Here is an 18591-nt window from a genome sequence, read left to right as displayed (position 1 = left end):
GCAGAGCTGGCTCCGGCACTGTGTCTGCACTGGGGTATTTTACACAATTTTGGTATCCTACCTTGGCATAGATGGACTGCTTTAGCATAATAAATGACTGGGCTGTTACATAGCTGGATAGACACATCTGCTTCGGAGACTTGTGAGAAAGAATTGTATAGCCAGAGTATCACTTCAGAACTCCATTTCAGGGTTAATGAAGGCTTTCTAGGCTATTTTCCAGATAACAAAACATTCCTATACAACTTGATGTTGCCTTCACAGGCTAGTAAAGGGTGGTCACTCACTGCTCATGGAGGGAGGAAATGGTGGCTCATTTTCTGAGAGGAGAAGAGGGGAGCAGTAGGCAGTAATCCAAGTCAGTACCTCATGTACAGACAATGCTCCAGTTTCTGTCCTAAATGAATATCACAAGAGAAATTACCACTATGGGAGCAAGCAGAGTTCAATGATCTGGACATTTCAATGAAAAAGTCATTTACATATTTGGAAAAGAAGTGTACAGTCTCATCCCTAACAGGACCCAGCAGAGAATGAGATCAGGATGCACTTCAGTTAGGCAGCCCTTGAAGCGTAACCTATTAAAAAAGATGACTACAGAGTAAACCACCACATTTAGGTGGTAAAAGGTATTAGCAAGAGCTTTAATAGCTTCTTGCTATTCTGCTGCCTATGCGATCACAGCAGCTAAAACGGTCTTGAAGATGGGAACCAGAATCTGTGGGGAAGGGAGACATGCCTGATGTAAAGAGATAAATCAATCAACAACCCAGACAGGGGAACAAAACACAAATGAAAATTCTAACAATCCTAAAAATGTAAGATTGATCATTATAACTTAACAAGAAATACTAGTTCAAATGTAAGTCTCTTATAAGCTTTTTAGTCTATATTAATAAACTCTTTAATCTATGCTCTGATCTAATGTAAGCTTTTTAGTGTATAGTATATCTGTCCTTCTGAGCCTTGTAGTGTTCCCAGTTGCTTCCCATCACACCTTTTGCCGCTTTGGGGGTACAACATTGATTCAAAACATATGCATCCCAAGAACAGTACGAGTTTGGGAAAAATAAATAATGGCAGGATGTGGGTGGGAGGCTGACTTGCCTTTCCCAATGCAATAATTATTTGTGAGAAAATACTCCCCACGTGCATTCTGGCAAATGTTGAAAACCAGATGCCCTAAGCATGAGATCCTCCCGCTTAAGCTAAGCAGTATTTTACTGTGGCTTAGGTTGTCACTTTATAGGCTGCTCTGGCTTAAAGGCAGCCTGTGTTATGTTGTCTCAAGAAAATTCCAAGAAAAAATCCTGGTGAAGAAGCCAAAGCTTCTCCTTCCCAGCTGTGGGGCAAGAAGTCTGCTGAACTATGTCAGGGGCTGTCTGCTTTCACACAGGGCAGAACTCTGCTCAGTTTTTTAAGAAGTAGAGACCAGCAATAAGGTTTTCTTCCTCTGGTCTGACTGCCCTATCTCCATGTAGGACGGGAGGAGCAGTCCTGTAGTTTCCCAGCTGGGTGTACCTCTACACTACCCCAACTAAAATTAAAAGAAGCAGTCATAGCTGGTTGTGTCCTTTCTCAGGTTTACAGGGCAAGGAACAACCTCCACTGCTCTGGTGAAATTGGATGGCTGACTTGTTCTGTAAGCCTCTAGCATCTATTACTGCCTGAACAAAGATGGCAGAATTCAGTCCTCTAGCATATTTGTGCCATGCTGGGTGAAAAATCTGCCCTTCTGCTTCTGACAGCCATTGATTTTGCAGTGCACACTTCAGTGTTGAAATACTTGTTTAGGAGACGAGCACAGCTAGAGCAGTCTGCAAGGGGCAAGCGCATTGTTAAGGGGACACTAACACATGAAACTAGTTCGGGCAAGTCAGGGGACAGGCTGCTTCCAAGTTTATTTTTTAGTTTGGCTGAGAACCCAAGACTGTTTGATGGGAATTTATAAACTCAACAAAGTCAGACTCTTTGTGGTAGTGGTAGATGGTGCAAAAAGGGTCAAGGGCCATGACTGCAGCTTGGGGTGCTCAGGCTGGATATTAGAGTAGCCATCTTCCCCAGGGAGGTAAGTGCGGCATTAGAGCAGATTACCCAAGAACTTGTGAAATCTCCATCCTTGGAGATTTTCAAAATTTAACTAGACAAAGCCATGGCTGACCTGATTTGGTGTTGGTGATCATCACGCTTTGAGCAGGAAGTAGGACTAGGCACCTCCAGAGGTGCCTTCCCACCAACACAGCCATGATTCAGCAGGCTGTGATGGAAAAACTTTGGTCATGAATGGGGAAGACACCAATCTTCACCATGTCTACCATCATGCTGCAGTCCTACTCCTTCTGTCAACCACGTCTGGTGTTGGCTCTGTGCTTAGTCTGAGGGAAACCAGAGTGCAGGAGAGGATTGGTGGGGGAATGGCGGCTGCTGACATGGAGCTGGGTCTTGCCCTAATACAGAAGTGCTTGTAGGCTATGTTGATTTTAGAACAAACAAGCTCAGTTCAGCTGTTGCCTGTGAACATGTAATCCACTAGCATGGAACAGAGAGGGTTTTATGCAATTAGCTGGAGCAAAAGTAGCTATTGAAAGAGATTGCACAGATTATATCACTGTGTAAATTATTGAGCTGATGTCCTGGAGGTGATAGAGGAAACCCTTCTTTCTTCTGTCCTGAGGCTGGCAGCTCTGAAAGTTTATACCTGCCTCCTGGAAGCTGTAGCTCCTGTAGACTGCTTAGATAATTGATTTGCAATTTTCATCAGCCAGAGGATTTATGTAATATATAGACAAACAGAAGGATTTTATACTTCTGTATTGGCTGAACCATGGTTTATTTTCTGGTTGTGGGTGAAACAACCCCACACACCACACACCCCACAAATCCCTCAGTATTGTGATGTTTATCTGGTTAATATTTCTGAGCAATAGTTATAAGCAGTAGTGAATCACAGGCAAGATACAGCCCTGCATGGCTATAGCTACATTACAGACTCTATACCTTTTCTTAGCATCTGCAAAGACACTCAAAATGCCCAGGATCTGAGTGGGAGAGGTGTGCTGCACCTGATATCACCCATGTTCTTCTCCCACGTGCTGCATATGGTCCAACTAGATCCCTGTGCTTGCTAGTGCACTGGGATTCCCTCTGTACAAAACCAGGTACCCATTAGCTATCCCCAAATACAGAAGAGGTTTGGAGAGCAACTTCCTTAGCTCTCCTCTGAGTCCAGGAGGGACTAGGTTCCTTTTGTAGCATATCAACATTTCCAAGCTGGTTTCTGCCTGGACCTTTTCTAAAATTCACTTGAGTATTGGCTCCCCCCATCCCTGGTGAGCACTCATGATGGCACTGGTGGAAGATGAAGTCATACACCCTGCACGCAGTATTGTGCATGTCCCCAGGGACTTCTCATCAGAAGAGCCTGCCTACTGTTTTGGAAATAAGGCTTTACCCACAGTCACCTCCCATACCATGGGATCCAGCATTTTTGTGTGGCACCACCCTTCCCTCCCCCTTCTCCCAAGGGCACAGCCGGGAGCCCTTGGGTTGTGGAGACTTGTCACAATGGCACAGACAGAAGGAACATCATGTCTGGAGGCAAAGGAGGCAGGCAGAGGGGTGGGCTGAGATCTGCTCTGGCACTCAGAATTCTGACTGCCTGGAGATTTCAGGGCTAAAAGCAATGCCCATCTCGTTCTCTTTCCCCCTGGCTGGAATAAAGAGAGAAGGAGCTGCGGCTGTGTGCCCTCCGGCTGTTCATCTGCACAGTTGTGCTCGCTGGACACGCACGTGCAGCAAGCGGAGGGCTTTACTGAAGGAAAGCAAACCGTAGCAAGCAGTTTCTCATTTCATGTGGCTGTTGTGAAAACCATGGCTATTTGGTATTTTGGGTAGTAAGTAGGCCCTACCACGGTGAAGCTGCTGTTTCTTGTGCCCCTCAGCCATCCCCCCTGGGGTCAGTGAGTCCCTGGGCTCGGGGCAGGGGAAGCCCTCCTGGGGTAAGATCACTTATTAAAAGAGAGCTGTTGAACCACAGTTGTTGTGTAGGACTAACAAAAACAAAGCCAAGCCTGCTGATCAGTGCACACTGTAATTCCAGGCACACCTCCCTCTGAAACTGGTTTCCTTGTTTCCTTCTGAGGAGCCATGTACTACTTTCATTCAGCAAGAGCCAATGTTTTAGGCTTACAGAAACATCTGACGATAAAGGTAGATGTCTCAAGAGATTTGTGGCAAGCCCACCTACAAGCCTACCCCTAGGTACCCAAGTATTTTTGAACACTGGCTGCCAGTAGTGACACATTTAATTTCTCAGCTGTAGAAGTGCGGAGAGACAGATTGGAAAGAGTTCTTTTTAAAAGTGGGCAAGCTGTTTTATACTGCCTTGGTGATTGTTAGCATTTTCTAATTTTGACCTTCAGGCCCCCAGATGGGCATATTTGTAAAAGGTCAAATGTTAAAAGATACCTTGTGTGTTCCACACACAGCCCTCTGCTCTGCCTAGTGAATATTTTAGTGACCCATTTACAGCAAGCAGCTTTTATTGAACAGAGTAGGCAAATGCAGAGGGAAACAGAAGCCCCGTCATCCTTGTGACAATTATACGTCTGTCTCTATTGGTGTAATCCACCCTCTCAGCCTGATAAACAAGAGCTTGTGGATGGGGTTTGGAAGAAAGGTGACCGTCACCTTCTGTGATCTGAGTATTTTCTTGCACACACCTCAGCTAGCCTGTAAAGCAGGTAAGTCTTAGCCTTTGCACAGTGATATTGCTCAGGACTCCAATCTTACCTTGAATTTCATTCTAGATTTTTAATCTTTCTTCCAGGGCTTAATCAACATAATGTTTCCCTTTCATGTGATTTCTACTTCTAGTTTTTTTCTGAGGCAGCTGCTCAGCAACTAATTGCATTTCCATCTTTTTTCTCGGTGGTGCTACCCCATGTGCTTTCTTACTGCATGCTCGATGAAGGAAACCCTCAGGAGTGCCTAGCTCACTTTTGTTTATTGCAAGTAATTTACAGGGAAAAAGGTCAGCCCAAGCAAACACAACCAAATAAATAGAAAGCTGATGCTTCTATTAATGACCTAAGAAACTGATGTGGACCCTTCTGTATAAATGCACATCCACTTGGGCTGCTATTATTTGTTGATCTCATTTTCTTGAGAAAACCTTTGAATGAACAGGCAGGATGGTGTGCCTTCCTTTTCCCTATATTTTCAGCTATGGGTATGAGAGATTTCCTTTTACAGTAGTTTTGCAAAATGAATGCACAGTAGATCACTTTCTTAAATAAAGGCCCTCCTTTCTGTTTATCTTTTCAAAGTAATTGCTAGTAAGCTCAGGACAATGTTTTGTAATAGCCTGGCCTTGCTCACACACAGCTGGCAGGATGGATCAACTGAAAATCCATCTTCTTCAGTACCAGCAGCAACTTCTGTCTTCAGCTAGCTCTCCATCCTTTCCCTGAGACCAGCCTTTGGTTTGGCTCCTGTGCAATGTCACTGACTCTGCTTCTTTGCCCCACAGTTCACCCACTCACTGCTATGTCCACACCACTGGAGGACGCGATGGACACCTTGATCAGAATTTTCCATCACTACTCTGGCAAAGAAGGAGACAGATACAAGCTCAGTAAAGGAGAACTCAAGGAGCTTCTCACCAGGGAGCTCACCGACTTCCTTTCGGTAAGATGCAGCTCCTGAACCTCTTGAGTTACTGCTTCATGAGTGGCATAAGCAGCTATCCAAGTGTTCAGGAATAGCATCTCCTTCTGCAAGACGCATCCTGACACAGCCTCTCAGATGACAGTTGTCTTTGTGGAGCTGAGCAGAAGGAGATGAGGTCAAATGTCCTGTTTGAGAAGTGTGTTTTCAGAGGGTGGTCCAGCTTTGGCCACCAGTGGCAGATGGGTACCTGTGCTCTGCTTACTCCTCTGTGCATTTGAGCAGGAAAGCAAGGGCAGCCTAGAAGCAGTAGAAAAATCGATGCTAAATGAGGCTTTAATCAGGTTTTTGTTTGTTTGTTCATTTTTTATAATAGGGCATAGATAAATCCTTCAAAGAATTAAATCCAGCAACCAGCTCTCATGAGACAAGAAGGTAGCTCATGCACAATGGCCACAGGCACAGCACAGCTACTTGTGTGCCTTGCAGAGAGTTGCTAAGAAAATCCTTTCAGCAATAAGCTGCTGATCTGAATATCTCTTTGCGCATTTGTTATGATCTGCATTACACAGCCTGGGTGCTTTTTGTGGAATCATGACCAGATTCATAGTTGTTTTTCTGTATCCTCTTAACAGGAAAAATTGTTGTGGACCCTATCACCACCAGTGGCATTTTTTTCTACATTGTATCAATTTCCTTTATTTGGATTTTCTTTTAATCTTGGCTATTGATTTATTATTACGAGATTCACTGTTCTTACTCCCACTAAATGGGATGTGTTGTTTGCTAAGTAGGAATCTTCTGAATATGATGAATGAATGTATAAGAGGACCGCTTATGAATAGCCTGCTGAAAATCTAAGTACTGTTGGTTAAGGGATGACACAGAGAAATGTACATTATAAATTCGTCTTGTCAAAAGAAATCAGTGCTCAGCAGCTCCTAAAAACTGTTTGATTCATTTCAGTGCCTATTTATTACCTGTATTCCTTCTAAGAGCTGCACCATCTTCAGTTTCTGTTGCTGTGCACTTCTGGGACTCCAGACCTATGTTTTTAATGCTGTGGCTAGTAGTATATTACTATTCAAGTGCATATTTCAGGCAGCCTTTTATTTAGTAGCACCAAGGCTCGTGACACAGCAGTGGGTTTCACTGTCAGGTGCATCAGACACGCATTCAAGATCTGCACAGTTAAGTCACTTCTCTTTCCCTTTAGGGCCAAAAGGATCCCCTTCTGGTTGATAAGATTATGAAAGATCTGGACTCCAATGAAGACAATGAAGTGGATTTTAATGAATTTGTCATTCTGGTTGCTGCTTTGACTGTGGCTTGTAATGATTTCTTTGAAGAACAGCTAAAGAAAGAGGGGTTTTAAAAATGCTCAATACAGTCAATCTCCTGGCGGCAAAGGGAAGCAAAGCACGCCTAGTTAGGTAGCTGTCATCAGCATTTAGTGAATACAAACCATCATCCCTCCACCTGTTACTGCTGTAAGACACTTATGGAGCAGATCAGCAGCTGGTGTAAGCTGGACCAAAGCCAATTTACACTACCTGAGATCTGACTGAATATTTTCAGTCTTTGCACTGCATGCATCTGTAACATGCATTCATCAGTTGCCCAGGTCAAGGGCTTGGGGTGACAGATCCTTTGGCAAGAGTCGAGACCTCTATTTCTTAAATGTCAGTGGGAAGTAAAAGGCACAGGAATGATAGTTACATACTTTCCGAATTGGAAAATTTGGAACGAGGCATAAAACTTGCAATTTAGGTTTCAGTCATTCTATAACAACCACATGTTTGCAGCTGAAAAAGACCAGCTTGTTTTTTGCTCATCTCTGCTTGTTCTAAAGCCCTTTTTGGATGTTGTTTCATTACCTCCCCACACTCTCATATTTCAGATGTGGTCACAGCTGTCTCCTGCCGCCTGAGCAGACAGTACTGCTTGTCATTGTTACAGGTTCATTTCCCCCACCTCCCCAGATGGAATTTTGTTGTGCTGGCATTACTGCATCCCAGTAGTCCACCTCTTCATTTGGCATAAATGGATTTATTCATATGATAAATTATTCAAATACATAGAAGATTTAGTCAGCAAACTGCTCAGAGGGCTGATGGAAGGACGGGGTCTTCAGGGGAAATATAAATGCCTTCTGCTTTCACTATTCTGGCACCCTTAAGAGGGCTTTTAGAGGATCACTTGTGGGGGATTTAATGGTGAGATCCCAGGGCACAGCTTTGTAATGTGAGTCATCTTATGGAACAATTATTTAATCTCACACTGATCCAACCCACTGTGTGGAAGTGGTGCAAAAGGGGCAGTGGGACCCCATGGCCAGGCATGGCAAGAGTAGGGTAATCCGGTTTCGTGTTAACCTGCTCGTGGGTTGAATTAAGAGTACTTCTACACTCCAGTTTGAATTAAGCATACTTCTAAAGCCCTGAGAATCCTCAGTGGCAAGGTGTCGTAGCTTTTCCCTTGCACAGAGAACTCCCTTTGTTCCTTGTTATTTTGTTGGCAACTTCAAACTATAATAAAAGATGTCTGAATTAAATGAAGATTTTCTGTTTGTGTAAGAGGTTAATAAAAAAACATCCCCTTGTTGATGTTGATACCCTGCTAGTCAACATTTGAAGAATGCATTTCACTTGTCTTTCCTCCCCAGACCCCATTCAGTAAAAACTATAATATTTGTATAAAATCATGTATCATCAAGAAGATGTAATGTATTGTAAGAAGCGGATTCTAATAAATAAAACAAGGGGCAGGCATCATCCTACAAAAGGGGCCATCACCAAATGATGTTATCCTAGAAATAAGGAGACTTTGCAGTGGTGGCAGGGCCACAACCTGCTGCCTTTTTAACTCTTCAGTGATACATGTTATATTGTATTCACAGAAGATCTTCTAGGGGAACACAGCAAAAATTATTAAAGTAAAACTGACAATAGTTGCACAACATATTACCCCTGCAATGTCATGCACCTCAATATCATTCCAGTTGTTGGACCAGGGTGGCAGGAGTATCAGCCAGAAAAAGTAAGACTGCTTTTATGGATCCTCATAGGTCCTGAAGACTGTTGTTAGTCTCCAAGCCTTTCCGCTTGCAAAGGGAAGGGAGAGAAGAGCAGCTTAAAGCTTCAGCCCAAAGCTAAAAGAAATAAGATTGTTCCAGTAAGGACAAGTTTCTTCATTACGACTTAGCAAGAGGCTCTTTGGAAAAAAGATCCAGAAAGTCCATAAACCCTCTGCTCATCCCTGATGAGCCCCTGGACCCATAGCAGTGCACGTGCCAAGCAGAATTATGGTAAGTCACAGCTGGCAGCAGCAATGTCCCACGGGGTCAGGCAGCAAGAGTTGCTGCTCTGATGGAGAGGGTCACTGGAGCCATCTCGTCAGCTGAATTTACTAGGAATTGAGTGCAGCCTAATTCCGCTGCAAAAGGGGCTTGCTTGCACATGAGCTATGGCTGAATCAGCGGAGAATGACTCGATCTTTATTTCAACAAAAATTTTATAAAACCTCATAAATCACCCTTTTTGGCTTGGCCAAAAGTTTTCTTTTTTTTTTTTGGTTAGGTTTTTATTATTGCTGTTTTAATTGCAAGGACATCTGTTAAACTCTATCAGGTTTAAAGAAGAAATCTTTTTGCAGAAAGACCGGAGACAAAGCAGAAAAGGAAGAAAATGCTGCAAAGCACATTCAGATGCTTGAAAACACAAAGCTTCAGCACAATCTGGGGTCCTGAGGTGAAGAACTTGCCATCCTAATCTTGGGCTAACCATGGACTGACCCACTGCACCAGTGGGTCATTCTTCTGCTGCTCTCCCACAGGAGCCAACTAGTGCTGCATTAGTAGACACCACTTCCAAGAAAGATACCTGAAGATCACCTGAAAGTTTCAAATTGCCTCTGAACCAGAAAAAGCTGTGAGCAATCCCCTTTTCTGTAAGCAATCCTCAGGAAGGAGAACTGTATTGAAGTCACTTACACAAGATGGTGCTTGCATGACCAGCCTCACTGCGGCCACTTTGTCCTGCAGAGGTGAATATACTGTTTTCAGCTTCTCTCAGAAGGGAAAAATGTATCCTTCAAACATGAAGGCAATATTTTTTTTTTCTCATTGTTTACTGACACTTTTCCTGCTGACTTCAAGTTTACCTGTAGTTCATGAATCTTGAAGCACTTTGAAGTTTTGCATGCAGAGGAAGCTTGCTGTGTGGCTTTCTCTAGAGTCCCTCAGCTTTAAGAACAATGTCTAATTACAGGCATTTTTTTCATTTGTGTTATCAGACTGTCTGAAAAATTGATAGCAAATTGAACACTGCAATATAACCTAATATTTTTAAGTTACATTAAAGATCAATAAAAATACAGCAATGCCAGGCAAGATCTTTTCTAGCTATTGTGAAATTGTTTTATCTGACATCTAAAAAGCAGATTATCAGAAGAAAAATGGTATTATCTTGAAAGCCTCAGCCTTTGCCATTTGCTTTTATTTCAGTTCAAAAGAGACTTGAAGTGGAGTGCAACTAGGTACACAAAACCTGATGCACTATCAGTAAATAAATTTATATTTTCTTCAGATTTGGTATCCAACTACAGATCTCAAAGAGCTGCTTGTGACACAACTCTGATGACAAGTGCTTTGCAGTGGAGAGGTCCCTCCAAGCTCTGACTTACCAGCCAGGTCCACGAGGAAGGCAGTACCTTTTTCACTCTTAGGGCAGTGTAGATGGTGTCAAGCACAGTGGGATAATCATAGAATAGAATAATGGAATCATAGAATTGTTTAGGCTGGAAAAGACCTTTAAGATCATCGAGTCCAACTGTTAACCTAGCACTGCCAAGACCACCACTAAACCATGTCCTACAACATCAGTTCCTCCTTGTAAAGATGAGGAAAAGAGCTGCCTGGAGTTGCAGGAAAGGAGAGAGAAGTTACGCTAGGAGACCCCAGCAGAACAGGTGATGTTTCCAGCAGCCAGAATGTCATAAACTGCTTTCTACCAAATACCATTCAAGAAAGAATTTAAAGTTATTGCCAGTGACAATTTTATATTTATGGATACAAATCTGGTACTGCACTTGCGGGGATGCTTTGAATAGATGGAGTATCTGTGCTAACTTGCACTCGCTAGCAAAGGAAATCCAGCACCTCCAAAGCCTGTCACAGCTGCTGGGCAGGCAGAGAGCAGCGCATGCAGCACGTGCGATGCTGCCCAGAGCCGCTCAGGGAAGCACAGCAGTACAGCAGCTTGACGTGTCTGCCTGTTTGGGCTGGGAAATCTGGACAGGGCTGCCTTTCAAACCCTGGTAGCTACTAGTGCATTTGCTTTGCGCCTTCGGCACCACAACACACAGGCTGGCAAACCGCCCGGGCTGTCAGCACGGTGCCTGCCCTGCTCAGGTGTGCACGCTTGTCCCTTAGCAAAGCGGGTGTCCCCTCCAGGGCAGAGTCTCCAGGACCTCTCCCAGCACAGCAATTGCTGCCACGGGCTGCGGCCACAGCAGTGCGCTGGGTGTACGCAGTGTGCATGGGCTGCGCTGTATCTTCTCAAAACCTGTGCAGGTATCTCAGTGAAGCACAGCTTTGGGATACCCCACACAGCCAGGGAGTTAGTGCTGTGGCACAGGCAGGCCAGGAGAAGGGGGAAGAAGAGCTCTCCTGTAGCAACACAGATCCACCCCAGGTCACTCAGCCATCAAAGGCAGAGCCCCTTTCCAGGCTCCACGCTGCAGTGAAAAGCAGAGTATGGCCACGAGGGAAAATCTTAGGCACAGCCCAGAACTCATCATCCCAGCTAGGCAGCACACAGAAAACAGCCAGCACCTCCCCGATTTCAACCCCAAAGAAGTTGAGTAAAAGGTCAAACACAAAACTTGCCTCTGAAATCAGATTAATCTATATAAAGGTTTTTGACTGGCAGGAAGATTTGTTAGACTGAGATGTGATTTCATGCACATGTCTAATAAGGGTTTTGATTGACACACCAACAATTATTAGATGTATCTTTAAGTCTGTTGAATGGCACTTGAAGAAAAAAGGGGGGCACATTTTCAATTCTGTCTTTCTTCCGGCATGTGATACAGCATGAGAGATAATGTTTCATTTATGATCTGATAATCTGTATTCTAAGCTAGTTCTATCCACATCCTTTCCTCTGAGTTGGGCTATGGTGGGTTACAGGCCCTAGGCAGCCATCAGAGAGAGCACATGACTGAACTTCACCAGATATATTATTAAAAAACCCCCACACACACCCCACAACAAAAGAAAAGAAGAAGGAAAAAAAAAAAAAACCACCAAGCAAAAAAAAGTCTAGAAGCACTAAAAAGCCTGTCCTTTTTAAATACCAGCTCTCAGCCACCTGCAATCAGTTGTATTGAGGGGCAACTCCCAAGGAAGAGAGCTGCAGCTGCATCCACTTATTTTACCCTTACAAGCAGATTCTCAGCTGATGTAAAATGACAGAGCCTATTGCACTTAGTGGCGTGATTCTGCAACAGCTGAGGACATGTGCTTGAGACTTTAAATTAGCCTTCAGTCTAAAGCTGTGTTTCTATTATCTGGTTGGCTAAATAAGGACATGTCTGTAAAATTGCAAGTGTTGCAACAAGGCAGCTAAAGGAAGACAGGAGGAGCAGTTACTTAGAGCACAGGTATGTGGTGGAAAATTAATGGGAAATGCTCCTGTGATATTATCTGCTTTAAATTCTAAGCTGTCATCTTAGGTCCTGGTTGACTTCATAGGCTGCAGAGCAAATTGTCATGGTGTAGCTCTCAAATACCTATCTGTGGAGTCTGCCTTAAAACTCCATGTATTGCTCTGACTCTACATTCCCAGGGGTTGCATGAACCCAGAAAAGCACTATGTGGAAACAGAATGATGCTATAGAAAGAAAAAAAACTGTGGGCAGAACATCTTGCAAAGAGCAGAAGAGCAACTGAACCACCCAAAGCCTTAGTTAATGTTGTGGTTTTGGAGCTGAAAAATGGCAAGAAGTTGAGAATGCTGCAGAAAGATGCAGGTTCCCTAGCCCTGGGGATGTCCTCACTGGGGACATCGAGTGACAGCAGCAAATAAGTCCCTATGGCTGAGCAAAGGGTGGCTAGGCAAGGTGCAGGGTTGAAGAGCTCCATCCCATTAAACCATTAATGCCTTGGCTAGGTGAAACCAAAGCTCTCTTTGTACTTGCACTAATGACTTAATTCTGCAGTTTTCACTTAGGAAATTTTTGTTGTCATTTTTGGTGTCCCAGGAATAATATTATGTAAAGGAGAATCATTAGCCTTTGAAAGCCAAGTATGGTTTCTGTTTGAAAGGAAAATGTTCGTTGGCACACCCAAGGTAAAGATGGTCTGTGACACTGCTGTCAAAGGGAAGCTGTCTTTAGACTTCAGGAGGTTGAAAAATGCTGACTGGGTGACCTGGAAGTCCTTCAGTGTTTACAGTTTTTACACTGACACAAAATATTCTAGTACTTTCACCTAGGAGTGTTTGGAGAGTAACTAATCAAAGTGTTTGCACTGCAGCCTGTACAGTACTGATAACTGGTAAGGAATCACATGGGTGTGAAAAATAAAGGACTAAGTAGGAGCAGTTGAAAGGATAAATATACCGTTATGCTGGGTATGGCGGCATCTCTTATCTGACTCATATTGACTAGCTGAATGGTGCAACACTCCACAGTATTTCTGAAATGGGCCCATTACTGTGATGCCTAACACTACCAGAGACGATAGTGTTGAATCACAGTTTTTTCCTGGATGAGAAAGACTCAGTCAAGGAAACAGTCACTTCATCTGAGAAATACTTGTCCTTGGGTAGGAAAAATATCTTAAAATATCACTTATCAAAGTAGTGCTTTGTCAAAGATAAAAGTTTGTTCTTCATAGTGACCCAAATCTAATGAATTTTGGGACATGATGTGTAAATACTAAGATTTCTCAATACATCTGAAAATTATATTCTGTATAATAAAGTGACCTCAGCGTTGAAAATAGTTACAAATGTTCTAGTAACCTGGAGTTGAACAGGAAATTTGGGAGTGGAGGAACAGGAGCTGTTGCCTGGGGCAGGGTCACTGAGAGAAGGCTGCAGCATTGTGTCTTCTCTAAGTCTGGCACAGGACTTGGCCTGGGCCATGAGGACTATGCTTCCCATAACTGCTGTGTTTTGCAAAGGAGATTTTTCTTCTGCAAGGCCACTGGGACTGATCAGAGCAGCTGCTGCAGCTGGCAAATTCAAACACAACCCACTCTGTTCCATAGACATGGACTGAAGGAGTCACCTACCACGGTCCCTTGCCTGGGAGCCACATTGACACCTGCCTGTGGGTCTGGCATTGAGGTCTTCCTGCACCAGTCCTTGAGAAGACAGGTACCATGTGGGGGATCCATAGAGGAGGCAGGCCCAGGCTGAAATTAAACATCTGGGCAAATGGTGCCTCTCCTAATGCCAGAGTGATGGCACGCAGCTGTGCCAGTCACCCCCTCCCACATCTCTCCTTCCTGGGAGAAGACTTCTCTCCGCTCCCACTTCTTGGCCCTGACTGCTTTGTGCAGACACTGGGTTGAGTCACAGGCAGAGCTGGTGGCGATAACCGCCCTCAGGGTAATCTCAGTGTCTGAATGTTTGCTTGATTATTTGTAACCTGCTAAACTGTGGGCTTCACAGTTCTTGCCTTTATTCAATACTATAAATAGTGTTAATGCAACACTTATCATCGAGCCTGCATGATGCTGATAGGGTTTTAGTTCGTAAATCACACATGTTTGTCATTTCTCTAAACTATTCAGCATGACAAATCACACATCTCTTGTGTCAAACTGCCCAGAGTTAACAAGCTACACTTACTTCCCCTTATAGAAAGTTCAGCTTTATTTAAAGCCAATTTAGACACATACCAAGAAGTAATAGAAGTGTCATTACAGAGAGATGTATGGCAAGGCTTGGAAGAGGCTTACCATACCCAGCACAGAGCTGGGGTAGACAGGTAGCAACAGAAGTCAGTAACAGAGATAGTCACTGACCACAGAGGGAGGAGTTTTGGGCTCAGGTTGGATCATGGACTATTGGGAAACCTGCCTGATGCTGAAACCAATACAAGAGTAAAGGAATGAAGTACAAAATGTGATTTCAGACTTGGTGTTTCTGCTGCTGGGCATACTCTCCTTCAGCTGTCACTGCAACTCTGACTGGTTTCCTGTAAAAGGAGAGTATCAAGTCATTGACGGGGCCAATTCAGTTACTTCAGTCATGTTGAACTGTACCTTTCCTATTATATGTCCATAGCCTAGCTGCTTAAGCTGTTTCAAATAATTAGCAGATGCATTTTGTAGAATGGCTGGTTACCCATCAATAACTGCCACGGCAACAATCAAACTCACTTCTTAAATGCCACAAACGGTCCCCAAATGTAGTCATGATCACAGCCACAGTTATGGTCCTGAGCAATCTGGCAGTCACAGTTTGGGTTCTCCAGGCAATGAGGGTTTTGGAGATGCTTGTAAGCTCCACATTTGTTTTTCTGGGTCTGCACTATGGGTCATCTCCTGGCTGGGTCCTGGGCAGGGCAGTGCGTGAACCATTGCAATGGGATGTGGTGGTGACAGTGTGTGCTGGATACACAGGTGATTTGGCAGCATGTATCTTGATAATTAATTTGCCCTTATCAACAATGATAACACGAATCGTGGTGTGACCTCTTAGTGGAGAAGGGCCTGATGGTTGCTGATGAGATTGGCTGCAAAGTCCCTCAGAGCTGACATGAAGTATTCCGTAATGATTTGCAAGTATTGAGTATGGATCTAGGAACCCCAGCGTTTTCTGTGGTGACTTACGAAATGAGGGAACTGAACCAGAAGCAGGAGGTCCATACATGTTTGGCTGTAGCTTCTGGATCTCTCAGACAGTTTTTGAAGCAGTCTTGTATGAGTCTGTACCAAGGACATCTTTTCCTAAGGACCTCCAGGGCTGCAATTTGCTGTTAAGCCTCCCCTTTTCTTCCTTTTCTGTGGTTTTATTTCAGAACAACAAGTGATTTCTGGCATGCAATTTAGCAAGGACAAGACCAAAAATTTAGCCTTTACGACACTTCAGGGCCACTTCTTCACCTTAACCTGGGCTAACTGATCACACCATTCGGGAATCATATACTGAAGGATTTGCAACCAGTTGAATGGCATGTATGTATAATAAAACACAAGTGATGTGCAGCAACCCCCTTCCCTGCAACGATATGGACATCGGCATGAGACCTGCAGCCACATGGTAAAAAGCAAGGATTGGCTAGTACTACATCTCCCAGACATATTGGGGGAAAGGAAAAACTAGTCCCTGAATTAAATCTGAGTTACAGTGGGGATGAGCATAAGGGAAATAAATGTAGCTCAGCACAATGTTTAGCAGCTGCCACGAGAGGAAGTTTGAAGTTCAGCCAGACGTCTTGCACTGTGCATTACCTCACACCATATCTCTTCAGCCAGCGCAGAGCAGCAGTGAGAAATCAGCATCACAGCTGAGGACGGAGTGCCCAAGGCAGGAGAAATTGTCTCCACTTGAGCAGTCAGTGGTGTAGCACTGCAGACTCACTGCTGCTGCTGTCAGTTGAAGAAACCATGGGGCACAAACAAAGAGAGGGGGCCTGTGGGACGTGCAGCAGCTGGGCTGCTCCCCGTGGCATGGAGTGAGAGCCTGCATGGGGTTGTGTCTATATAGGAAAAGTAGCTCTTGTTTAAGGTGCTGGTGCTAGAGGAAGGCTTGGTTTGCTCTGGTTGCTTGTGCCAGCAGTCAGGCTGCAGCTGAGGAGGGACGTGCTCCAGACAGCAAGAAACGGTGGGTTTAAAATATGGCCTGAACCAGAAGATTGTGATTTTCAACAAGTATCTGGTAGGAAGTCCAGCAGCTGTGGTTTTACAGGTTCTCCAGAGTCAGCAAGCCTCGAGGTTTGTACCTTTAAGTGGGTGCAGGATGAGATGTGCTGCAGGTGAAATTCACACGCTGAGTGGATGGAGTAGGGGCCACAGCTTCCAGCACGTTTGTGGTGAAGCGAATACTAAAATAAAATGATCTTTTGCAGGAATTAAAGCATGGAAGGTGCTGTGTTAGTGAGTTGAGGATTCAAGGGACCCTTTTGGAGAGCAGAAAGGGTTCATAGCACCTGGCCCTTCTTCATATTGGGGAGGGATCCCTAAGAAGTGTTTGTGAGTCAAGCACTGCTCACTGAGAAATCTCACTACCAAGAACATCATCCACAATCTTCCTGTACCAACTACCTTACATTTGAGGAAAACAAACTGCATTTACCACCTGTATTACAGCGCAGAGCATTGCCTGATCAACATGGGGGAGGGTAAATGGAGTTTGTTTCACGACTCTTTTTATTCAGCTCTATTTTCTCCACCTCTTACCACAACTGGGATCAATTCTCTGCTATAATAGCTGAAAGACACCTACAAGCTCTGAGCATGAGGCAGAGGATTCCCACCGTGGGGCAGCTGGGTCTCCCAAGCAGTAGCTGAATGGCCTAAAAGAACCACCCACAAGTACTGCTTTCACCTGAGGCTCTGCAAAGGCTGGGGTCCCCCAGCAATACTCCCCCTGAGCTGTAGTAAAGCAGGGTGGGTGATACCCTACATGCAGCCCGGTCTCTCACTAGCATAATGGCATCCCATTGCTTCTGCCAGGGAAAGGGGCTGCTCCCAGAGTGAGTTATGGTTCCTGGGAGAGTCGAGATGTTATAGCAAGAAAGCAACTGGATTATCTAGCCCCTAGCAGGGTCAGATTGGGAATGTGTCCTGCTGTGTTATATAATTTGATATTAATAAAAAAAATTGTCCTACAAAGTGTTAACATGACTCGACGCCCTGAAAGCAAAATGACACCTTCCTCATTTGCCCAAGGGTTTGTATCGCATTGAAGGTGCTTTTTCCTTTCTGCTGCGGGGATGTTTTGATCCCTGTTTAAACGGCTGATTTTTCTTTGCTTTGTTAATCACGATTTCATCCCCTGAAATGCTCAGACTCTGCCAGTGGCCTTAAAGCAAAGCAGCACTGGGGCAGGCAAAGGGAGGTGCAGAGAAGAAGGAGACCTGTGATAGCCTGTGAGGAGGCAGCAGTGTTGAGTGGGGAGGTAGTGCCCCATCCTCTCTTGCCCTCTGACAGCAGGGGTGTAGGGGCTTGGAGCTAAGCTGCCTTCCTCCCCCAGAACTGGTCCCCTTTGGGGGTCTATCTGCCCAGGCTGCACCTGGGTCAGGTGTGGAGGCACTGCAGGGCAGAGACCCTGCCAGCAGCAGCAGCTGCACCTCTCTGCATGTGTTTTCCTATCCCCATCCCAAATATTTGCCTTCCACAAGCATTAGAGGCGCAACAGAAGCATATAAGAGTCTGGGGACTGAGGGCAGCCCCATATTTGAGGACACAAGAAATTACCCCAGGCACTTTAAGGCTTTGCAATGAGACTGGGCAAGGTACCATTGTGCTTCATTGGCTCCTGCTGAGCCCAGAGCCAAAATGCAAAGCAGAAGATGACTCAGAGTAGATGACAGGTTGCCTTAGCGCCTCTGTTAAAACCAAACCCTACATCCACAGCAAGGGGTGTCTGAGTTTAGCTTTTGCACTAATGTTATAGAGAATATTTGTACTGCACAAAGCAAACTCTGCAGCTGTTGCATAGGAAACGCAAAGCCTCTGTAGGTGATGTGCGAGTAAGAAATCACAACAGATGTGAAGATGGCTCCTGTCCTCCCTCCCACCCTCCCTCTCCTAGCTGGACAAGGATAGTCCCCTCACCTCATCTGCCAGGCTGTCCTCCAGCCCCTGGAGCTACCTGCTTGTACGGGCACCTCCACCAGCGAATGTTATGCTAGCCCAGACCTCAGCTATTCATGGGCAAGAGTTTAAAATACGTTGACATTGGT

The 18591-nt window shown here is 44.7% G+C and overlaps 1 protein-coding gene across 1 annotated transcript; it reads left to right on the top strand.

The window, feature by feature from the left end:
• The first annotated feature begins 4445 nt into the window (after window positions 1-4445).
• On the top strand, window positions 4446-8221 carry S100Z (S100 calcium binding protein Z). The gene is made up of 3 exons (XM_005440770.4): window positions 4446-4742; window positions 5531-5688; window positions 6884-8221. The coding sequence occupies exons 1-3, from the start codon at window positions 4661-4663 to the stop codon at window positions 7040-7042; spliced, it is 399 nt and encodes a 132-aa protein (XP_005440827.3). The 5' UTR covers window positions 4446-4660; the 3' UTR covers window positions 7043-8221.
• The last annotated feature ends 10370 nt before the right edge of the window (window positions 8222-18591 follow it).

This window comes from Falco cherrug, chromosome Z (assembly GCF_023634085.1).
Source record: "Falco cherrug isolate bFalChe1 chromosome Z, bFalChe1.pri, whole genome shotgun sequence".
Lineage (NCBI taxonomy): Eukaryota > Metazoa > Chordata > Aves > Falconiformes > Falconidae > Falco > Falco cherrug.
This window is presented reverse-complemented; position numbering and strand designations above follow the sequence as displayed.